A 17,768-nucleotide genomic window follows, 5' to 3' on the forward strand; every position below is an offset into this window, starting at 1 on the left:
TGTTAATCGCGCCCCAAAATCTGCGTCGGTGCTAGTTCCCGCTTGATTGATGGGTGACTGTATGCAAGGAGAGAAAAAAGGACACAAATGTGAATATAAAAATGAAAAAGAAACAGACCACAAAAACGCAAAAACATAATGAAAGGAAAAATTAAAGGAAAGATTGGGGAGAGTGCTGACGAGGCACCACTTTGTGGGAAAGTAATTTAAAGGAGAATAAGCAAAAAACTGTTTGAGCTTCGCGTTATCTGGTACCATAGCAGGCGCGCACATTCTTTGCTTCAGGGCACCTAGACTGCTTACCTGCTCGCACGCAACTCCTGTACGAAAGATACGCTCCGTTCCCTTAACGATGATATATACTGTCTTACTGCCTCTACTCGCTTCTCAAGTTCCACCTCACGCTTGCAGACGCTCTCCTGTGCAGCATCCAGTCGGGTCAGTAATTTCTCGACCTGATACCTCATATCACCTGAAATGAGGCTAGAACTGTCTGTGGTGGTTTTCACATTAGAAATATCCGGACGCTGCAACAACGCCGCCACCTGTTCTCTATTCTGGCGCAAAATTTTCCTCTGCCTAAGGACACCGGCGTGCTTTGACTGCAAAAGCAACAACTGGGAACGCAGCTCTCGCAACATTGACTGGTGAACAGTCGACTGAGGTAACACACCTTCAGTACCCGAAGAACAATCAACATCCTCCATTGGTGGTAAAGCCGACTCGGATGGAAACTCCAAGAGCAAGCTTGGTGGCGAAAACGACGATGACGCCAGCGTATTATCGTCTGAGTTACAAACGGTATCAACGGTGGCAGTTACGCCACATGCGGTAGCTCCATTACTAAGAGTTGTAACGGGCTTCACTCCGATGCCATCACCCCCTTCCGAAAGACGTGGTTCTTTAAATAGTGGCTCCTCCAGCGGAGAATCGCAGTACAAACCAGCAGGGGAAGTAGTCTCGGACGGCGGCGTTGAGGGCCTGGCCTGTGGCGAGTTGCAATGAAATTGAGGAATACCAAATGAATCAGTTCCAGAGTACGGGGAGCTCATGTCATCCCCATTCGAGCAGCCTACACTCACCAAACAACTCTGGGCACTTATAAGTATTTTTTCAATGTATGCTGCGGCGTCCCCCGTACCAGCAACCCCACCCGTGCTCAGGCTGCCCCCTGGCGTGTCCTCTAAGGAGGGTAGTTGAAACTGCGGGGCCCGCCCCGAATTCGTCCGCTCGAATGATGAGAGAGAAGAGTGACAGGGCCCAGTTCCAGCTGTATTTCCAGAAACTTTCAGTGGTCGTGTCAGCAGGGGACCGCTTGTTGGGCCGCGCTCGGATGCCGGCATCTTCTTACGCACATCAACACTGTCCACAGCAACCATAGCCTTTGCAGACCGTGGTGCTCCCCCACCCTCACCACTGTCACGCACGCAAGACGGTTTGCTCCCCACCGTCACAGACGCGGATGGAGGGTTACCAGCCTGTTCACTTGCCGGCAGCGATCCGTCTGCAACGGCGGAAACCGCTGATGTAGAAGTAACGATCTCACTTCGAGGCATGCGGTTCACGACATTCGCGCCATCACCAATAGAATTCCTGCCAACTCCATTGAGGGTTGAACGCTTCGGGCACTTAGGGGGAAGAGACCCCAGTCCTGCTTCTGCCTTTCCCTCCACACGACTCGTAAGGACGCGCCGGCCACCTTCGTGAGCGATAGAAGGACCTGAGAGGCCGCTGCGTCGTTCCTGTGTCCCGCGAAACTTCCGGACCATCGTCCCCCCTTCCCGCCACAGTTCATTTTCTTCCTGAAACCCTTGCGCAATATGTCTCCACCGCTGTCCCTCCTCCCTTAGTGCTATAAGACCGGCGCGCAAGTTGAAGCCAATTTCCACTACCTCCTCTAGTTTATCGCGAAGAACTTGGCCATCAATAGTATGGGGTAAACCACAAGCACGGATATTAACATCCCCTGAGCTGTCGCCACCACTTCGACCTACCAGTGTTTCATCCGGGGGCGCTGCTGGTCCGAACTGATGAGGAGGTGAAAGGGGAGGGGGGGCAGTGATGGTGCCAGCAGATCGCTTATAAATATAGGGGTCGACTGCGCCGAATATACTTTCCTGAAGATCAGTGATAAGACGGTCCTTTGCTTCCAACAAGCAGCGGAGATAGGCATTTTCCATCACATGGTCTACATCCTGTCCACTCGGATATTCTTGCCGCCGTGAGCACAACCGGTTTCTATTCATATCCGTGGAAGTACGCTGTCCCATACTTTCTCCTGTGGCGCAGCTGTCAAGATCATTTGATGCATGTTGATCACGCCTCCCAGTGGATACAACACTGTAGATATTGAAGCACCCATCACCTCCCCCAGAGCCTGCTGCGGCACTATGTTCACTGGAGCCGCACTGAGTCCCACCACAGGATCCTAACTCGGGTTGTGTACATGAGGCAGCGTCATTCCCATCCGCACTATCGCTCGACACGGAAACAAACTGATCCGAAGGAAAGATATTAAGTCCATCCCCGTACTGACGACTGCAGTGGCCATCAAGAGTGGGAACGGAAGTGGGAAAATGCCCGTAGGCATCCCTCAGTGCTGCTTCTAAGTAATCAAAAACCTGCTGCTTGTTTAACATCAGGTCCTCTAACTGTTGCACAAACCTCACAACTTCCTCACCCGCATCAGTTTGCCGCACTTCTACACATGGAATCGCTTTCCCCGTTTGAACGGCGTCTAAAATATTAAAGGGTGGGTAGCCGCAGCGCGGCACACCGGCGGGTGACTGTGCGGCCAGCTTACGCAACTGCGCATAGAGGGATTGAACAGCCTCCCTTTGAAGTTGAGCAAGGCTGCCGCATTGCTCTAGTGTTTTCGATATGCGATCAAATTTGTCAACATGTTGTTTCATGTTGATGTCACCGAAACGAACAGCACCTGCGGGCACTGTCGAATTACTCTGCAAAAGAGCGCGAACCTGAACCACAGCAGTTTTTGCTGACTCCCATAGCTCCGGTTGAAGGGCCGAAAGCTTAACCTCCGTTACACGTAAGCGAACCAAAGTACGGTTGATCGTCTCAACTGAAGTTGGAGATTTCAGAGGCTGCACGCCACTACATGCGGTACCAGGTCCGCACCCAACTCCCTCCACTACGCAGTTGCGCAGAACCGAAATAATTGATACACTGTCTGCCTGAGCTTTTCTGACGTGCGCTAGTATGTCCAAGCATGCATTCAGTGAAGCAGTAGCCTCTGGGCTTGTTGTTAAATCGGCAGTTGGGTTGGATGCCATCGGTAGCATCTTGATTGTTTACGAGACCTTTCTTGTAATAAACACAGCGGCCACTATATTAATTAAAGTACTAGATCGTTAAAACTACACAGCTCCCGCTGGTGCAGGATGGTGTGTCTCCTTGCTCCAGCTTGAAGTCAGCCACGTAGGCGGGCAAATGCGCTAAAAGGAGTCTGTTATGCTTCGGGAGGCCCAGAACTGTGTGGCGTTCAAGGGAGGAAATTACACTTCACGGGAACAACAAAAAATAAAAGGAAGTAACACAGTTCCCGAGAGTGGTGCTCATATAACTATGAGAGGGAAGGGGATGAGTCACAGTGGGGGAAAGCAAAAAGATGTAAAAGCCATCCGCTCATACGTTCCTCGCCCGTTCGGCATACGAAAACCATCGCATCCCTGAACACATACACACACACACACACAAACTTGCCCGCTCGCGGTTTCCACGGTACTCACCTGGGAGGAGCAAAAGTTAAAGAAATTTCCCACCCACGGCAGATGAGCCCCAAACAACGAAAACGAATATGGAAAAAAGACAGGAGAAAAAATAATGCCCTACTAGCAACGCAGTCCAACGGTTAAAGGTTGGGAGGGTACAGCTGTTTCTAAGCTTCTGCTAATTGTTCCATCTGAGCGCTGTTCAAACGCTCCTGCAACTCTCTTACCTCAGCTAGGAGTTTTTCCGCGCGCAGGGCATCGCGCTGATGGGCGTGCCAGTAATTGTATTCTTGATCCATGTGGCCCAAGCGAAGCGCCTCCGCTTGTAATGTGGACGATATACGGTGAGAGGAGTCGTCATCCTTAACATTTGCCTGATTCTGTAGTGCCTGTCTGCGATGCATGCGTTCGACCTCGTTGTAGTACAGCACTGCCTTCCTTCGAAGCTCTACGTGTGGACCATCCCGCTGCCGCTCAAAGTAATCCGAAATTTTGTAGCGTAGCGGGAAAGTCGCAGTTACACCAACAACCATCAAGAGCGGGGCGTACGACTGAGGGGAATGACTCATAAAGCCAAGTGGCGAGTACCACGGTCGTTTGGCGTACCGCACCATGTTGCTGTCGTGATAACTAATATTATTTCCTACTTTTATCGTCCCTACAAACGGTTAGGAGCACACTTCTCCCCTCCAACCCTACCTATTTTGGTAATTTCCACTTGTCTCCAGTTACTCCCTACTATGAATGATGTGTCTCTGCTTATCAGAGCACTGGATGCGCTAGACACAGAGCAGGAGCAAGGAAAAAAAAGATTCCAATCACATAAAAAGCAGTAAAAATCACCAAATCACGGAGATACTGCGCTATTTTTTCTCACACCCCACAGCCACGCTATCATGTGCAAAGAAAGGGGGAAAACACTCTGCTCTTCCTCAAAAATATTCAGCATTTCTGAAAGTTATCCACTTTTTCTCTTTTTTTTTTGTTCACACCTCAGCCTCAAGATGTAAATTCTTGCCATATATTTCCTGCACTTTAGATATCTTGCCCTACTAAGGGTTAACGTTCCGCTTGTCCTGCATTTCTAAGCTGGGGTCCATCTGCGAAGGGGCAAGATGACTTTAGCTATTCCTTCTTTTCTTTATATTGATGTAATTCCCATACGCACACAGCGGCGAGCAATGACGAAAAACAGCAAGTTGAGATTGTGCAAATAAAAGGCAAACCTAAACAGGGAATTTTGAAGATTCAACAATATATAAGTCCCTTTTCTTCCTTCCTTCTAAAAGGCATTTACATCGTCATACTCCCCACACACGCCGCGCTCCCTCCGCACCGAACACGAAGTGTGGAAATATCCATTCTTCTTTCGAATTCTCCCCCACCTTTTATCTTTTTTGGCAAAGCACATCTCACTTCGACAAGGCCACTCAGTACTCACGCCTCCCAGTTTCGCACAAGCACTCGCATGATGAAGCAGACATATGCAGAGTAAAATTTTAAAAAGTATAGAGGCAGATATATATGTTTGTAGACATATTGGTGCATGCACTTGGATGCCCGTCCGTGAAGCATACGGTTGGATCAATCTTGCTTTTTTTTCAATTTTTGGAGCACCGTTTAAGGAAGGAAAGGGGGCTGCGACCCCACAGGAGCAGCAGTCAGCAATAATAACATATGAATTTCTCTATATTCTTTGCTATTTCGGTCGTTGGTGTTTTCGTGGTTTTCTCTTCCCTTGAACTCTCTCTCTCTCTACGCTCATATACGTGATTGGCAGGCGTGGTTTAGCTACTGCAAACATGGCACCCCTAAATCCCGAAGACGGGAGAATCAGCCGCACCGCACCACGGGCAAGCTTTAGCCAGAGTTATGTACCGGGTCCAGTCATCCTGGTTGGCTGGTCGTTGGCAGTTGCGGCACTTGACGACACCACCGCCAACAATCGGATACCCCGTGACGGCGCATTCGGGGTAAGTGACCCCAGCTGGCGACTGCAAAGAACCCTCAAACATTTCCACTTGGCCTTGCGGATCTGTTACTGTAGGAAGATGGGGATCTAAACTATTGTCGATGGAGATGGCAAGAACCCATCTATTGACCTCTTCTTCCGATGTCTTCTCCACACTGGAACTTTTCGGCATTGGATACTTCTTCGGGAAATCTGTGCAGTCGAAGTCGCCGTTGTCTATGGCGCTACTATCAACCGCACCATCCTCAATTTTTTCGGAGATATCAAGGAAACGATTGAGATACAAGAAGGCGATGGCATCTTGGCCGGAATTCCTTGCTGCCATCCCGGCGTCATAGAACGCCTTCTCGGGTGCGATGTGAGGAATCCACCGAGGGAGACCAAGCATCAGTTTAAGGGCATAGTCGTCAAGCGAAAGCTCCCGCATGCGCGCGGACATGTAGTAGATGTGTATGATATGTGCGAAGGCGTTTGCTTTGGCGACATCCTCTTGCTTTTGCCCCGATCTCGACATGCTTTCCACGACATCGGAGAAACATGTGTGAAATCGCTCAAGTTTCAAATCACTGTCAGGCCGCAGAGGCAGCTGTGCCAGTATACGATCCGCCATCTCGAGCCATGTCTCGTAAAAGCGGAAGTCACCTGGGTCAAGCGGAAGCTCCTCCACTACCCCAAGCGCAGCACCTAGCTCACCCTTGTTCGCATGATACTTCATCTTCAGGCCAGCCACATATTTCATTTCTTCGGGTGGCCGCTGCTTTGCCATGCGAAGAGCATTCTCCCAATCATTATTCGCAATGTATGCCTTGAATGCAGCCTCAGGATCGATCTCCTCAACCATTTTGGCATCCTTCATGCCGCCACCTTCAATACTGTTCTGTACTATGGCACGTTTGACATAATCTTCAAGTTCAGGGCTAATATGTTTGGCCAGGTACTCCGCGAGGTCAAACTTTTTACCTTCCACATACATGTTAATTGCGCCCTTGTAATCCTCGCAGTCCTCCAGACACTTACCTGCCTCCACATATCTCTGCGCTTCCTTCAACTTACCAGTGGCGACGCGCAAGACATTCTTGAGCATATTACGGTCATGTTTCTGGGCCACCTTCACAGCCCTCACCCAAAGATTGGCCAGAACGTTGGGATTTTGCACCTGCTCTGCCGTAGCACCGAGGTACGTTTCGACTGCCATTTGATACTCACCATGCTCCTCCAAGACTGCGCCAGCCTTCTGGGGATCACTTGACTGCAGTGCAATACGCTTTGCAATCTCACCCAGCATGTCTGGATAGTATTCCTTCGCCACGCGCTGGGCATCCGTATACATACGATTCTCCATGTATAGCTTCAACAGCGGCTCGGGGGCATTCGCACGAATGAAAAAGCTTTCCGCTTCACGGTAGTTACTTTTCTGAAAGCATGCCCGTCCCTGAGCCTGAAGAATGGAAGGAATGGCTGTCTGGTCGTAGCCTTCCGCCACTCTCATCGCATTTTCGAACTCGTGCTGGTGCAGGTACATATCAATGGCCTCGCGCGGTTTTCCAGACTTCAAAAACGCCTCTTCGGCCATGCGGAAGTCACCCTGATCCTCGTAGTACATAGCATATTTGAGGTACACATAAGGCAATTTAGCAGGTTGTGCCAGTTGAGCCCATTGCAGTGCCAGGTCGAACTTTTGTGCCTCCAGTGCGGCCTCTATACCTGGGTTAATAAATGAAAACTTCATGAGTAGCCGTACGCCGTCCTCTGCTTCCACAACCATGGCACGAGAGAGAACCACTTGCTTCGCCGCGTTTGCTCCACCGTGCACCTTCGCTACACGAACAGCATCCTCCCACATCTCATGATCTCGGTACATATTAACTGCCCGACCCCAGTCTTTACCGGCCACATAATGTGTTTCAGCCATCTTGTAGTTACTCTCCTTCTCGAATTGAGCGGCCAGCGAAAGGTGCGTCTTAGACAGAAAATCGGGGCGGTACGCCTGAACGAGGCGAATCATATTTGTGTAATCGCGCGCCTTCTTGTACATAACAATGGCCTGATCCGGTTCGTTCACCTTCACGTAGATGCGCTCTGCACCGGCGTAATCACCCTTAGTTTCCAAACGCTTAGCTTGGTCAACAAAGAGTGCGACCAACTGCTGCTGCGAGAGGTGCCGTTGTGCCACACGATACATGTGGTCGGCCATTCCTGCACGGCTGTACATGTCCACCGCCTCGTTGATCGCATTAGCCTTGATGTAGAATTTCTCGGCTTCGCCATATTGATGCAATTCTTCGTAGTGGCGGGCTATATTCTTATAGAAACCTTTGACGGTCTCATCGTTGTCGCTACCCACCGTTTGGCTCTCAAGAATGTGCGCGGCCTTACTCCACTGCCTTGAGTCAATGGCCGCCTTCACTGCTTTGTCGTATTTTTTCGCTTCGATGTAGTGGTTTATTGCTTGATCTACGTGCTTCTGTGAGACAAGGTAATCACCCCACTCCTCTTCTAGTGCAACCACTCGATCAGGAACAGCGCGCTTAGCAAACTCCACAGCACGACTGTAGACATGTCCCTTTTTGTATGCTTGAATAGCGCGGTCGTTCATCTTGAGTTTCTCAAAGAAATCGCCGGCCTTTTCAAACACTTGAGCCTTAAACAAGGAGGCCGCGATGGCCTCCAGTAACTGCGACTCTGGTTTCATGTTATTCGCAGATATGACGTTAGCCGCTCGGGCCGGGGTACCGCCGCGCAAGTATAAGTTGATAGCATCGTTATGCTTACCCTCACGTTCCTTCTGCTCACCAGCCTTTTCAAACTGGCCAGTTTCCACGAGCCAATTGTAATAGCGGGTACGCTTATTAGCGAGGTCTGGCCAGCCGCGGGCCTCTGCAATGCTGATACTTTCATCAAACCGGTTCAGCTCCTCCCACATTGCCATAGCATCTTCGATCTTAGCATTCTCAAGGTAGAGTTGCTCAGCTTGTTTGTAGTCCTTGTTCAGCATCGACAGCTCGGCGCGCACGGCGTAATGGTCATATCCATCCGTCGCCCCTCCACTAGACCGTGCTTCAGACACCGCTAGTTCATTGATTTGATTCAGGGAATTAACCTTCGCCATGTCTCCTAATGCAGCGTAACAGCGCTGGGCAATGGGAAGTTTCAATTCCTGCAGTGCAAGTGAAGCAAGGTTAGCCCACATTGCTTCCGTTTCGGGAGTGAGCGCAATTTGATCAAGCAAGTCACATGCCTTGATGTAATCGTGATCCTCCATCGCGGTTCCAAACTCAATGAGTGCCTCGTCGAGACCATATGCAACTGTGTTGACGCCTTCATCAACAATCACTTCCGTCTTGCCGTTTCCGCGCTCGATACCCTCCACTTCGCCCTTAATAGGGACGACAGCCACGCGGTCCGGAGAGTTGATACTGTACCAGACGCACAGTTCCACACGATTCTGTGCGACTACCACATCGCTTCCAGGTACCCACTGCACATAAGTGCAATAGTTCAACAGCGTTGTGCGATTTTGTTCTTCCAGGTCGTACAGGAACAACTGGTGCTGTTTATCGCGGAACAATAGTTTGTTAGCGCGGTAATTGAGCTCAAGCCAGTCGATGCGGCATTGGTGGGAAAGCCGTGCAACCGCAGTACCACTGGACAGGTCATCGATTTGCGCTGTTTGTCTGTCGATGAGGTAAGCAATGAATTTACGACCTTGTTGTCCTTCACCTTCGCTGGTGATAGATGGGTCATGCACCCGAACCGAAATTCGATGTGCATTTCTTTCTTCCGTGCGGCATGTACCAAGGATCTCATTCTTACCATATTCGATCAAGCATAACTCACCTGCAGCAAAGACCATACAAACTTGTGGGTTGTCAAATACAAATTTTTCGCGTCCGGACAGCTGCCACGGAACCTCTGAGAGTTTGCACGAAATGAGGTCACCAACAAGAAGGGTCGTGGAGGTATGAGCCACTAGATATCGGTCCTGGTGAACATTTACACACTGTACTTCATACCCAAGGCTGGAGCGAAGTACGATGCGCGTCCCTGTGGCCAGCCGCTTCACGATGACCTGGTTATGACTAACATATGTGAATTCAAAAGCACCACGGAGGCGATAGCGCTTGAGACATACGTCAAACATATCAACTGCTCCAGCCAAAGACCCTGTCACAAAACGACTTCCATCGTACTTCCATGATATAGCAGAGAAACTGCATGAGTTGGGCACACGTATCACTGCACCTTCTTCCCACTTGCGAGACCGCAGATTAAAGTCAAAGAGTCGCAACTGCTCGCGACTGGCCAGGACAATCGCGTGACCGCTGGGATTAAAGCTGCCGACAGTAAATTCTCCCTCGTCCTCCGCCTTGTAGTCAAAGCTTTGCACTTTTTGACCACTACGATCGTAAAAAGTAACAAAAGAGTTCTGCCCTGCAGCACAGATATTCTCTCCCCATAACAAGACATACGGGGGATGTCCGTGATTGAAGAGCTTCTTTGACCCTGAGCCTCCGCCCGCATCCTCGGACTCAAAGGTGTATTGATAAACAGCACCGTCGAGATGACCCGAAATTACCTTATTTCCGTCAGGGCTGCTCGCAATCGACACAACCGCATGTTCATGAGCGTAAAGAGCCTGAGATTTGTTTGCCTTTAAGATGCCAACCTTCACCTTTCCATCTAGAGTTCCGAAGACAACAAGCTCCACGCCCTGTGAGGTCTCTGGCCAACACAGGCAGGTCACCGGACTGTTCTGTGGGAACTTACTGCAGATGGCCTTCTTCTCACCCCACTCAATGCCCACCCGGTAGATAGCAACGATCCCATCAGATTGCCCAATGGCGATTTTGGAGCTGTCAGGTGAGAACGCCATTCCTTCAATAACAAAGGCTTTTCCATTCTTACCATCGGCAGCCTTTGTGGGAAATTTATCCCGACGTTCCCCATGTTCATCATACAAATTGACGACACGATTGTTGTCAGCAACAGCGAGACGCTTATTATTAGGCGACCAGCAGATAGCTTGCGTCCGGGCGATCCCCTGCTGGCACGCCATGAGCGTCTTGTAGTGTTTTACCTGCATGGTAGACAGTAGCAAGAGTTAACCACAACAGATGTTTTGAGATTCCTTCCCTTACCCCTTCCTGTGGGCAAAAGTAACCCCTTGGTATATATGCGCTTCAGCTACCACAGTACTTTTGCTTTTTAACAGGTTCTAAATTATTTCTATTCCTTTTTCACTTGTACCCCTTTTTGTGTTGCTTGCTTTGTGTGTGTATGGGCGTGTACGCTCCCTTTCAGTGCCCGGAGAGTAACACGCAACTAAAACTCCCCGATAAACAAGGGGAAAACATGTATAAAACAAGCGAACGAAACGATGGTGAGGATACACAGTTTTAGAATCCACCACAGCCAATGAAGTGAAGAGTTTAAAAATCTTAAGTAGCTGTTAAGGGCAACAGATACGCGCCATGCACCCCATACACTTAAAGTGTCATAGATCAAAAGAATATGACACTGCGCTGAACAATCATGAATTGACAACTGGCCACGTACGCCGCGTACGAAGCAAGTAACCTCACGTTTCCCGTTACACATTTCCCTTTAAAAACAAAAGGATCCGTCATCCTGGGTTTCGCCTTCGTCTAACGAATCTTTGGCCGGTCCCTCACCCACCGTTCCTCCACCCTGGCGTAGTGATTGCAAAAGAACACGCCGCACGCGGCTGATGGGAACTTCATCATCGCAGCGAGAAGCATTAAACGCACCTCGTTCACTCCCCCCAACCAGACTTGTGAAGAAATTCCTATCAACACAACTTCTCCGTACGGCAAAAATAAGTGCCTCTGAGTCCGTCGCCTTCTTCTTGGTTGCGATATTGTACAAAACCACCTTGGCATCATTCCCTGTTCCTTCGGAATTGCTGCATTCAGTCGATGTTCTCCCCTCTCTCCCAGCGTCCCTCTCACGTCCCACCAACCTCCTCTTCCTCTTCCCTGCGAATGCCCGACAAAGCAAAGGGAACGGCCTATGGACATCTGTAGGTTTCGCAAATAGTGACTCGACCCACCGAACGTCAGATATCTCTTTGTCCTGCACAGACATAAATAACGTAGAAAGGAGTCTATGAGACCACCACTCGCGGCCGTAATGAAGTAACAGCTCATCGCCCTCCTTAAGATCAACGACAGGCATCAGAACCAAGAGTTGTGTGTTATCGTCAACAGTGAGGCGGACGTTAGCCTTGCATGTCAGGGCGCGGACCAGTCTCAACTGTCCCGTGTACTGTTCCTTCTCTACGGCAACAACTGATTCATGGGAACTCCCGCCAGTGGCATCAGACCCAATCAACTCCGCTTGCTCAACGCCTACGCTCGTATCCTCGTACACTTGCATACGTTCCCTGTGCCTTCTCCAGTAGGTAGGGCTCGCCAAGTCATCATTTGGAGGCATTTCCCAAAGTATTCCGTCATTAATCTCAAATAAATGCTCTTCTTGGATGCAGAGCGGTGACACAGCCCCCGCTGAAGTACTGCGACCAGGAGATGCGGCTGCAGAAGACTGCATTGCATCCCCTTTGTCTTCCACAACAGTTTCGTCTTCTTCATCTTCAAAGTCAGCAGGATTACAGTCGCCGCCAGAAGCAGTGAAAACGCCCTGTTCTTCACCCTCATATCGCAGACCCAAAGAACCGGAACCATTCCCCGTAGAACACACGTGAGTGTAGCGATGGTGGTGCCGCTGCATCCATGCCCTCAGTCCGGAAGGATCAGAGAGCGGTGCGTGAGTGCTGGGTGCGAGTAAATACCAACCACGCAACGTGGCGATATTGAAGCACATCCCACTGCTAAACTGGTGTCGCAGGGCAAGAAACCGCCTCAGTGATATCGTGCGTCTGGGTGCACTAATAAGATTACACAGGTACGGAGGAGAAGTAGCTCCAACCGTTGGCGCTATTTCCACCGGAGTGAACTTTTTAAGAGCGCAAGTGAGGAAGACGCCTGTAGCCCCAGGGACAACTTTGCTGGGCCCAAGACAGGTCAGGGGCATGACAATAAACTACAATCACCGTCGGTCTTCCTTATGTCTACCGTATGCGAAGGGTTGTATAACGTTTGGCAAATGCATAGGGAAAAGGGGTAACGTAAACAACACCCAAGGCAACAACAAACCAGAGGCTCTTCGACACACTCCCCCCTCCCTGAATGCTTTCCCATATCCACGTCTTGCAACAAGAACGTCATATAGTCGTTGTCACAACCAACCACCGTTTTTTACCGCTTAATCCATCTAACTAAAACCTCATTCCCATGCCATTTTCGGTGTAGTACTTTTTACCGCTTTTTCCCTCGACAACAGGCAATTTCTTTTTGTAGGGAGCAGAGGTATATGTGCGGTGGTGTAAAGATATTAAACCGCCACAAAGGAATATATATATATGTAGAAGATGGAAGCAACGGGAGGAGGTACTCTGGCAATTCGGGGGTAAGAATCAAGCTAATTTTTTAACGGTACAATACAAGGGGGGGGGGGGAAAATAGGGATAACAAACCACAATTAACGCAATTTGATGTGCAACGCCAGATCTGGCATGTCGCTGCAGACCTTCACTCCCGTTTTCCCACCGGCACAAGTGCCAAAATCTACGTGTTCGAGGGTAGCGAGCAAAAACGAACCCTCTAACGAATCGGCACCAGCGATAGCTAGCACAAAGGGAATAACATAGCTCACGCTTTATTCGAGCATGAAATAAGAAACTTATTCCATGCGACACCCCCTAGTAGCCGGCACGAGACAAGTTAACGCACTGCGACATGCACACCTAACCGAAACGGCCGTGTGTGCACAATTCCCTCCAAATGACCAAGGTACTTCATCACACTTTGTGATTCACCCCGCGTCGAGTCTATACAGTTTAACTTGTATCTAAATATATATATATATATATGCGTGTATATCTTCGCCTCACTCGTGGTGCAGGAGGCAACCACCATACTGAAGAGATACGCGCTATGACCATGACCCGCGGGGATGCTCCCAAACAACGAGCACACAAGTGAGTATATTATTTCTTCCGGGTCCGACTCTTACCTCTCGTTGTCTTCTTATCATTCACGCCTGCGGCAGTACCACCGGTTGAAGCGGAGTATAGCCTCCTTCTTGTTGCACCGTACATACCGAAACGAACAGCAGAGAGATCAGCCAGCGAGAACTCTGACTGCGAACTGCACCGGTCAAGGAGCTTCGACATCCGACGCTGGTACGTTGTCATGGTCGCAACTAATGGAGATGAATCGTTTGCTGTGAGCTCCGAACTAGTTGACAAAGATGTGCTCAAGGAGAAACATGACAGCGGCTCCGGAATTTCGAACGTGCGGCTGCTCGACATGGCGACAGAACACGGTTGAGAAATTGGTGGGTCGCTACAAACCTTTAGCTGCGCGAATTGACCTTGCTGCTCCTCAAACAACCCCCTTCGAGGTTTGCGGTGTTTGTTTATGCCGGAAAACCCCCTCGCATACTCGTCGTACAACGGCCACTTAAGGATATTCGTCGGTCGCAATCGCCCCTGTGGAGGATCGGGTTGTAGTTGCACAAGCGCCTCGCTGTCACTATCATCACTGTCAGTGAAAGCTAAGCAACAGTCATCATTAGCACTCACCACACCAGCCTTCGCTTGCTGGGAATAGAAAATACGTGCAAAGCAAACATGGCGGTTTATTGGAATGGCGCTCTTGCGCAACCTATCCATCAACTTCCTGGCCTTAGCCCTTGCAATTATCGAGGTCGAAATTTCGTCAAGAAGCCTCGGTTTCATATAACGGGGAACAGGTTGAGCTTTGCGTCCCACTTCCGACAATGTAGAATTGGTCCCAGTGTAAGGTGCTTCGGCAAGGCTTTTATCGCCGCTGAACGTAATCTCACTAATAGAAGGGTAAGATGCTTCTCCACCCACGGGGGAAGGTGACCCGGAGACGCAAGCTGAACGTCCCACATCTCTTCTGTGTTGCACTCGCTCTTGCGGCAACGAAGAGATTGTGATCGAAGCTTTGTCACGGACTGCATCCGAGACTGTCGATACTTGATTCTCGTATTGGGATTCCAGTTTCTCCAACGCATAAGCAATAGTTAAAGGATTACGAAAGTATTCAACGACTTCGGCATTAAAAACCCTCTCCAATGCCTCTGGAACCAACGCAGCTAGGACGATACAGACTGCAGGGGGCTCACGTGTTGGTGGGAAGCTCCCCTGTACTTTCGCCGATGTGAAACCTCGTAGCTCCTTCGTCAACAAAGCAAAAAAATCCGGAAGAGCAAGACAAAAGTTGATTCCCCCCGGTTTGTCAGTGCTCGGTTGAATGATGCAGACGGACTTCATCGAAGATATGGCGTTCAAAACAATACGTTTTGGGGGTAATACAGGCTGATGAGCCTCGCAAGTCTGACTAAAGTCTTTCATAAACAGCGTTAATCCCAAGCCCCCTTGTTCAGAAGCCCCGCAGGCGACAAAAAGGGATATCAGCGCCGCGTTCAGATGCTCGCCTCCGGTAAACCACTGCTCGCATCTCTCCCTGACACGACACCTACTCCTTTCCACTCTACCAGGAGCGAAGGAGAACGAATTACGTTCTGGTTTAGCCTGCTCCGCGCGCGGAAGCCCAGTTTGGAACGGTGGTGCTGACAATCTCCCTTTGCGTGTGTATTTTTCCGCATCACTACGCGCACTGGCACATGTGCCTGTAACGCTAGAGCATCTTTGGGACTGTCTAACCGAACAACTCGCACTTTTTGGCCGTACTGGAGGGTACTCCTTCGAATGCCCATGTCGTGTACATGTTAACACCAATGACCTAGCACCATTCGTGTAAACGGGTTCTGATGCTGCGCTGGAAAGTTTCCTTTCGGGCCGCATCTTTTCTAAGCGTCTTATAATAGCGGCACGCCTAACACAACTGTCTTCATAAATAGTCACCGAAGTTCCCCTTCGGAGTGAATGAGGCCTCAAATTTGTTGGTTCAGTCACACTACGAGCTCTGAGCGTCCTTTCTCCAGCATCGTTGCGGCTACTGGTACAAAGACATGAGCGACTGGCCTCCGAAATGGATGTCATGCTCGAGCCCCGAAGGTTCGTATGGCTCCTTCGCGAGCGCAAGTCCCTTCCTTCAACTACTGCGCTAAGTGGAGTGGCTTCCGTACATCCTCTACTGTGGGAAGCCATCCACTGGTAGTCGACGAAAAGAAAAAAGAGAAAAAAAAGGTTGACCTGAGAATACTAATAGACAGCAGTGATTCATACGAGCATGTGTGGGTTGCAGCAGTAACCAAATTCAAAAGGAGTACGGTGAGGAAAAAGAAGGCTGACTCCAAAATTAATTTTCTCTGTAATGAGGTACCAAAGGTCGGTGAAACGGTAGCGCCGATTTCCCCCCTCTGAAGGCCTGAGCTGCTTTCCTTACAACCCGTGTCAACGAGAGTGGATAAGCAGTCACACATGGACACACACAAAAAAGAAAAATGAATTTGTCCCCCTTTCTACGTCCTTCCTGTCATAAAGGTGCGCAAATCCACTCGACCCTCCAAATTTTCGAGTTCGTCTTGTTGTTCGGGAGCTTTTTCGACAAAAACAAATTCTTTTCGGAGTGATGACCCAGAGCGGTCTTTCGAGCAATCCTTTGAACAGACGAAGACCGTTACCGTACCCCAATCGACACCTTCGTCTCCCGACGGTGACCCCGAAGCTATATAGTCTCGAACACGAAGATAGTACACACTAGTTGGCATTATCTGCAGTTCGTGAATTAGAGCGGCCCCACAATCTCTACACGGTGGTATCCGGATGATTTCCTTAACCCTACTCGGTCGCATAAAGAGAGGTGGCGCAACTGCTGACACTAAGGTAACTCCACAAGATTCCGTGGGGAACCGTTCATAATAACGGATAACCTGACTTGGCTCTCTCGCCACCCTCCTCCGGAATTTATCAAATTCGTAATCAGCAGGTTTGTCCTTTAGATCAATTGTTTGTTCCAATTCCTTTATGTCATTTTCGGTTATATCCGGGTTCTTAGCGTTCTCTTGGGCTGCACGGATCATCTCTGCTTCAAGATCTGTCGGGACTACAATTTCTTTTCTTGGTTCGCTATCAATAGCCACATAGCACGGAGGAAATGTACTGGGGGGTAACTCCGATGCCATAACAGGATCCGAGCGCGCAGCTTCCTCCGACTGGATATCGTCGAGCGCCTCTTCATCCATGTTCTCCGCCTGTAGAGTGAACGCGCACCAACTGCTTGAAGGCTGACGAGAGCATGCATCAGAGTTACAACAAAACACGTATATCATTCGGTGATGTCCAGCAGAAGATTGAGGCAAAGGGCTGAAGGCCTGGAGGACGAGGAACATGTGACGCCCACATACACCACAAGTGGTCCACTCGCGTATTGTCATCAGTTGAGATTCAGAAAGTGAAGGTCGATATGTCGGGGAACCACCTATTTTCGTTTCTGAAGTAAGTTTATTCCTCTCCAGAGGCATGTAGCCATCAAAAACACCAAGCAATACCTCTCGCATACCGCTTCACAAGAGCCTAACGACGCTACCAGTGGAGATATATGAGGGGCAAGGGAAAACAAACACGGAAAATATTACACTACCACTATCCAGTTTAAAAAAGAAAAAAATCATTAGGTAAAACGGGGAATGTTACGGTTTTTTTTTTAGAAAAAAACCGTAATACAGATCGATGACTGTAATTCTTCCATCCAGTGCCAACGAAAATACAAGCACGTGATTCACTTTTTTCTTCCCTTCGTTTTTCGTACCTGATACCTCTTACAACGACAAACTGTTAAGAAAAACAGTAGGGGGCACAAATATGACACTAACAACAACGATACCTCTGGAGGAGATTAGTCCCGTACGGGGGAGAGGGCGGAAGAACCACAGAAGACCATGTAACCATCCGACAATTACAAAATCAAACTGTAGCAAAAAGTGGTAGAAGCACATTGTAAGACATAATACCACGGAAATATATATTGACGGCAAAAAAATTATAAATCGAA

At 49.4% G+C, this 17,768-nt stretch overlaps 6 protein-coding genes across 6 annotated transcripts, besides 2 other annotated features; all 6 read right to left on the bottom strand.

Annotated features, from left to right (window-relative positions):
- Window positions 1-299: 299 nt before the first annotated feature.
- Tb10.70.6940 (hypothetical protein, conserved) lies at window positions 300-3,302 on the bottom strand (the record flags this gene model as incomplete). The annotated part of the gene is made up of 1 exon (XM_817280.1): window positions 300-3,302. One exon carries the CDS (start codon window positions 3,300-3,302, stop codon window positions 300-302), a length of 3,003 nt encoding a protein of 1,000 aa, XP_822373.1.
- Window positions 3,303-3,693: 391 nt separating this feature from the next.
- Window positions 3,694-3,716: a microsatellite.
- A 182-nt stretch (window positions 3,717-3,898) lies between these two features.
- Window positions 3,899-4,345, bottom strand: Tb10.70.6930 (hypothetical protein, conserved; the record flags this gene model as incomplete). Its single annotated transcript, XM_817281.1, has 1 exon — window positions 3,899-4,345. The coding sequence occupies one exon, from the start codon at window positions 4,343-4,345 to the stop codon at window positions 3,899-3,901; it is 447 nt and encodes a 148-aa protein (XP_822374.1).
- A 1,197-nt stretch (window positions 4,346-5,542) lies between these two features.
- Tb10.70.6920 (hypothetical protein, conserved) lies at window positions 5,543-10,786 on the bottom strand (the record flags this gene model as incomplete). The annotated part of the gene is made up of 1 exon (XM_817282.1): window positions 5,543-10,786. One exon carries the CDS (start codon window positions 10,784-10,786, stop codon window positions 5,543-5,545), a length of 5,244 nt encoding a protein of 1,747 aa, XP_822375.1.
- A 521-nt stretch (window positions 10,787-11,307) lies between these two features.
- Window positions 11,308-12,753, bottom strand: Tb10.70.6910 (hypothetical protein, conserved; the record flags this gene model as incomplete). The annotated part of the gene is made up of 1 exon (XM_817283.1): window positions 11,308-12,753. The coding sequence occupies one exon, from the start codon at window positions 12,751-12,753 to the stop codon at window positions 11,308-11,310; it is 1,446 nt and encodes a 481-aa protein (XP_822376.1).
- An 871-nt stretch (window positions 12,754-13,624) lies between these two features.
- Window positions 13,625-13,661: a microsatellite.
- A 107-nt stretch (window positions 13,662-13,768) lies between these two features.
- On the bottom strand, window positions 13,769-15,922 carry Tb10.70.6900 (hypothetical protein, conserved; the record flags this gene model as incomplete). The annotated part of the gene is made up of 1 exon (XM_817284.1): window positions 13,769-15,922. The coding sequence occupies one exon, from the start codon at window positions 15,920-15,922 to the stop codon at window positions 13,769-13,771; it is 2,154 nt and encodes a 717-aa protein (XP_822377.1).
- A 314-nt stretch (window positions 15,923-16,236) lies between these two features.
- Tb10.70.6890 (hypothetical protein, conserved) lies at window positions 16,237-17,274 on the bottom strand (the record flags this gene model as incomplete). Its single annotated transcript, XM_817285.1, has 1 exon — window positions 16,237-17,274. The coding sequence occupies one exon, from the start codon at window positions 17,272-17,274 to the stop codon at window positions 16,237-16,239; it is 1,038 nt and encodes a 345-aa protein (XP_822378.1).
- Window positions 17,275-17,768: the final 494 nt, after the last annotated feature.

The sequence above is a fragment of the Trypanosoma brucei genome, chromosome 10, assembly GCF_000002445.2.
Source record: "Trypanosoma brucei brucei TREU927 chromosome 10, whole genome shotgun sequence".
In the NCBI taxonomy this organism is placed as follows: domain Eukaryota; phylum Euglenozoa; class Kinetoplastea; order Trypanosomatida; family Trypanosomatidae; genus Trypanosoma; species Trypanosoma brucei.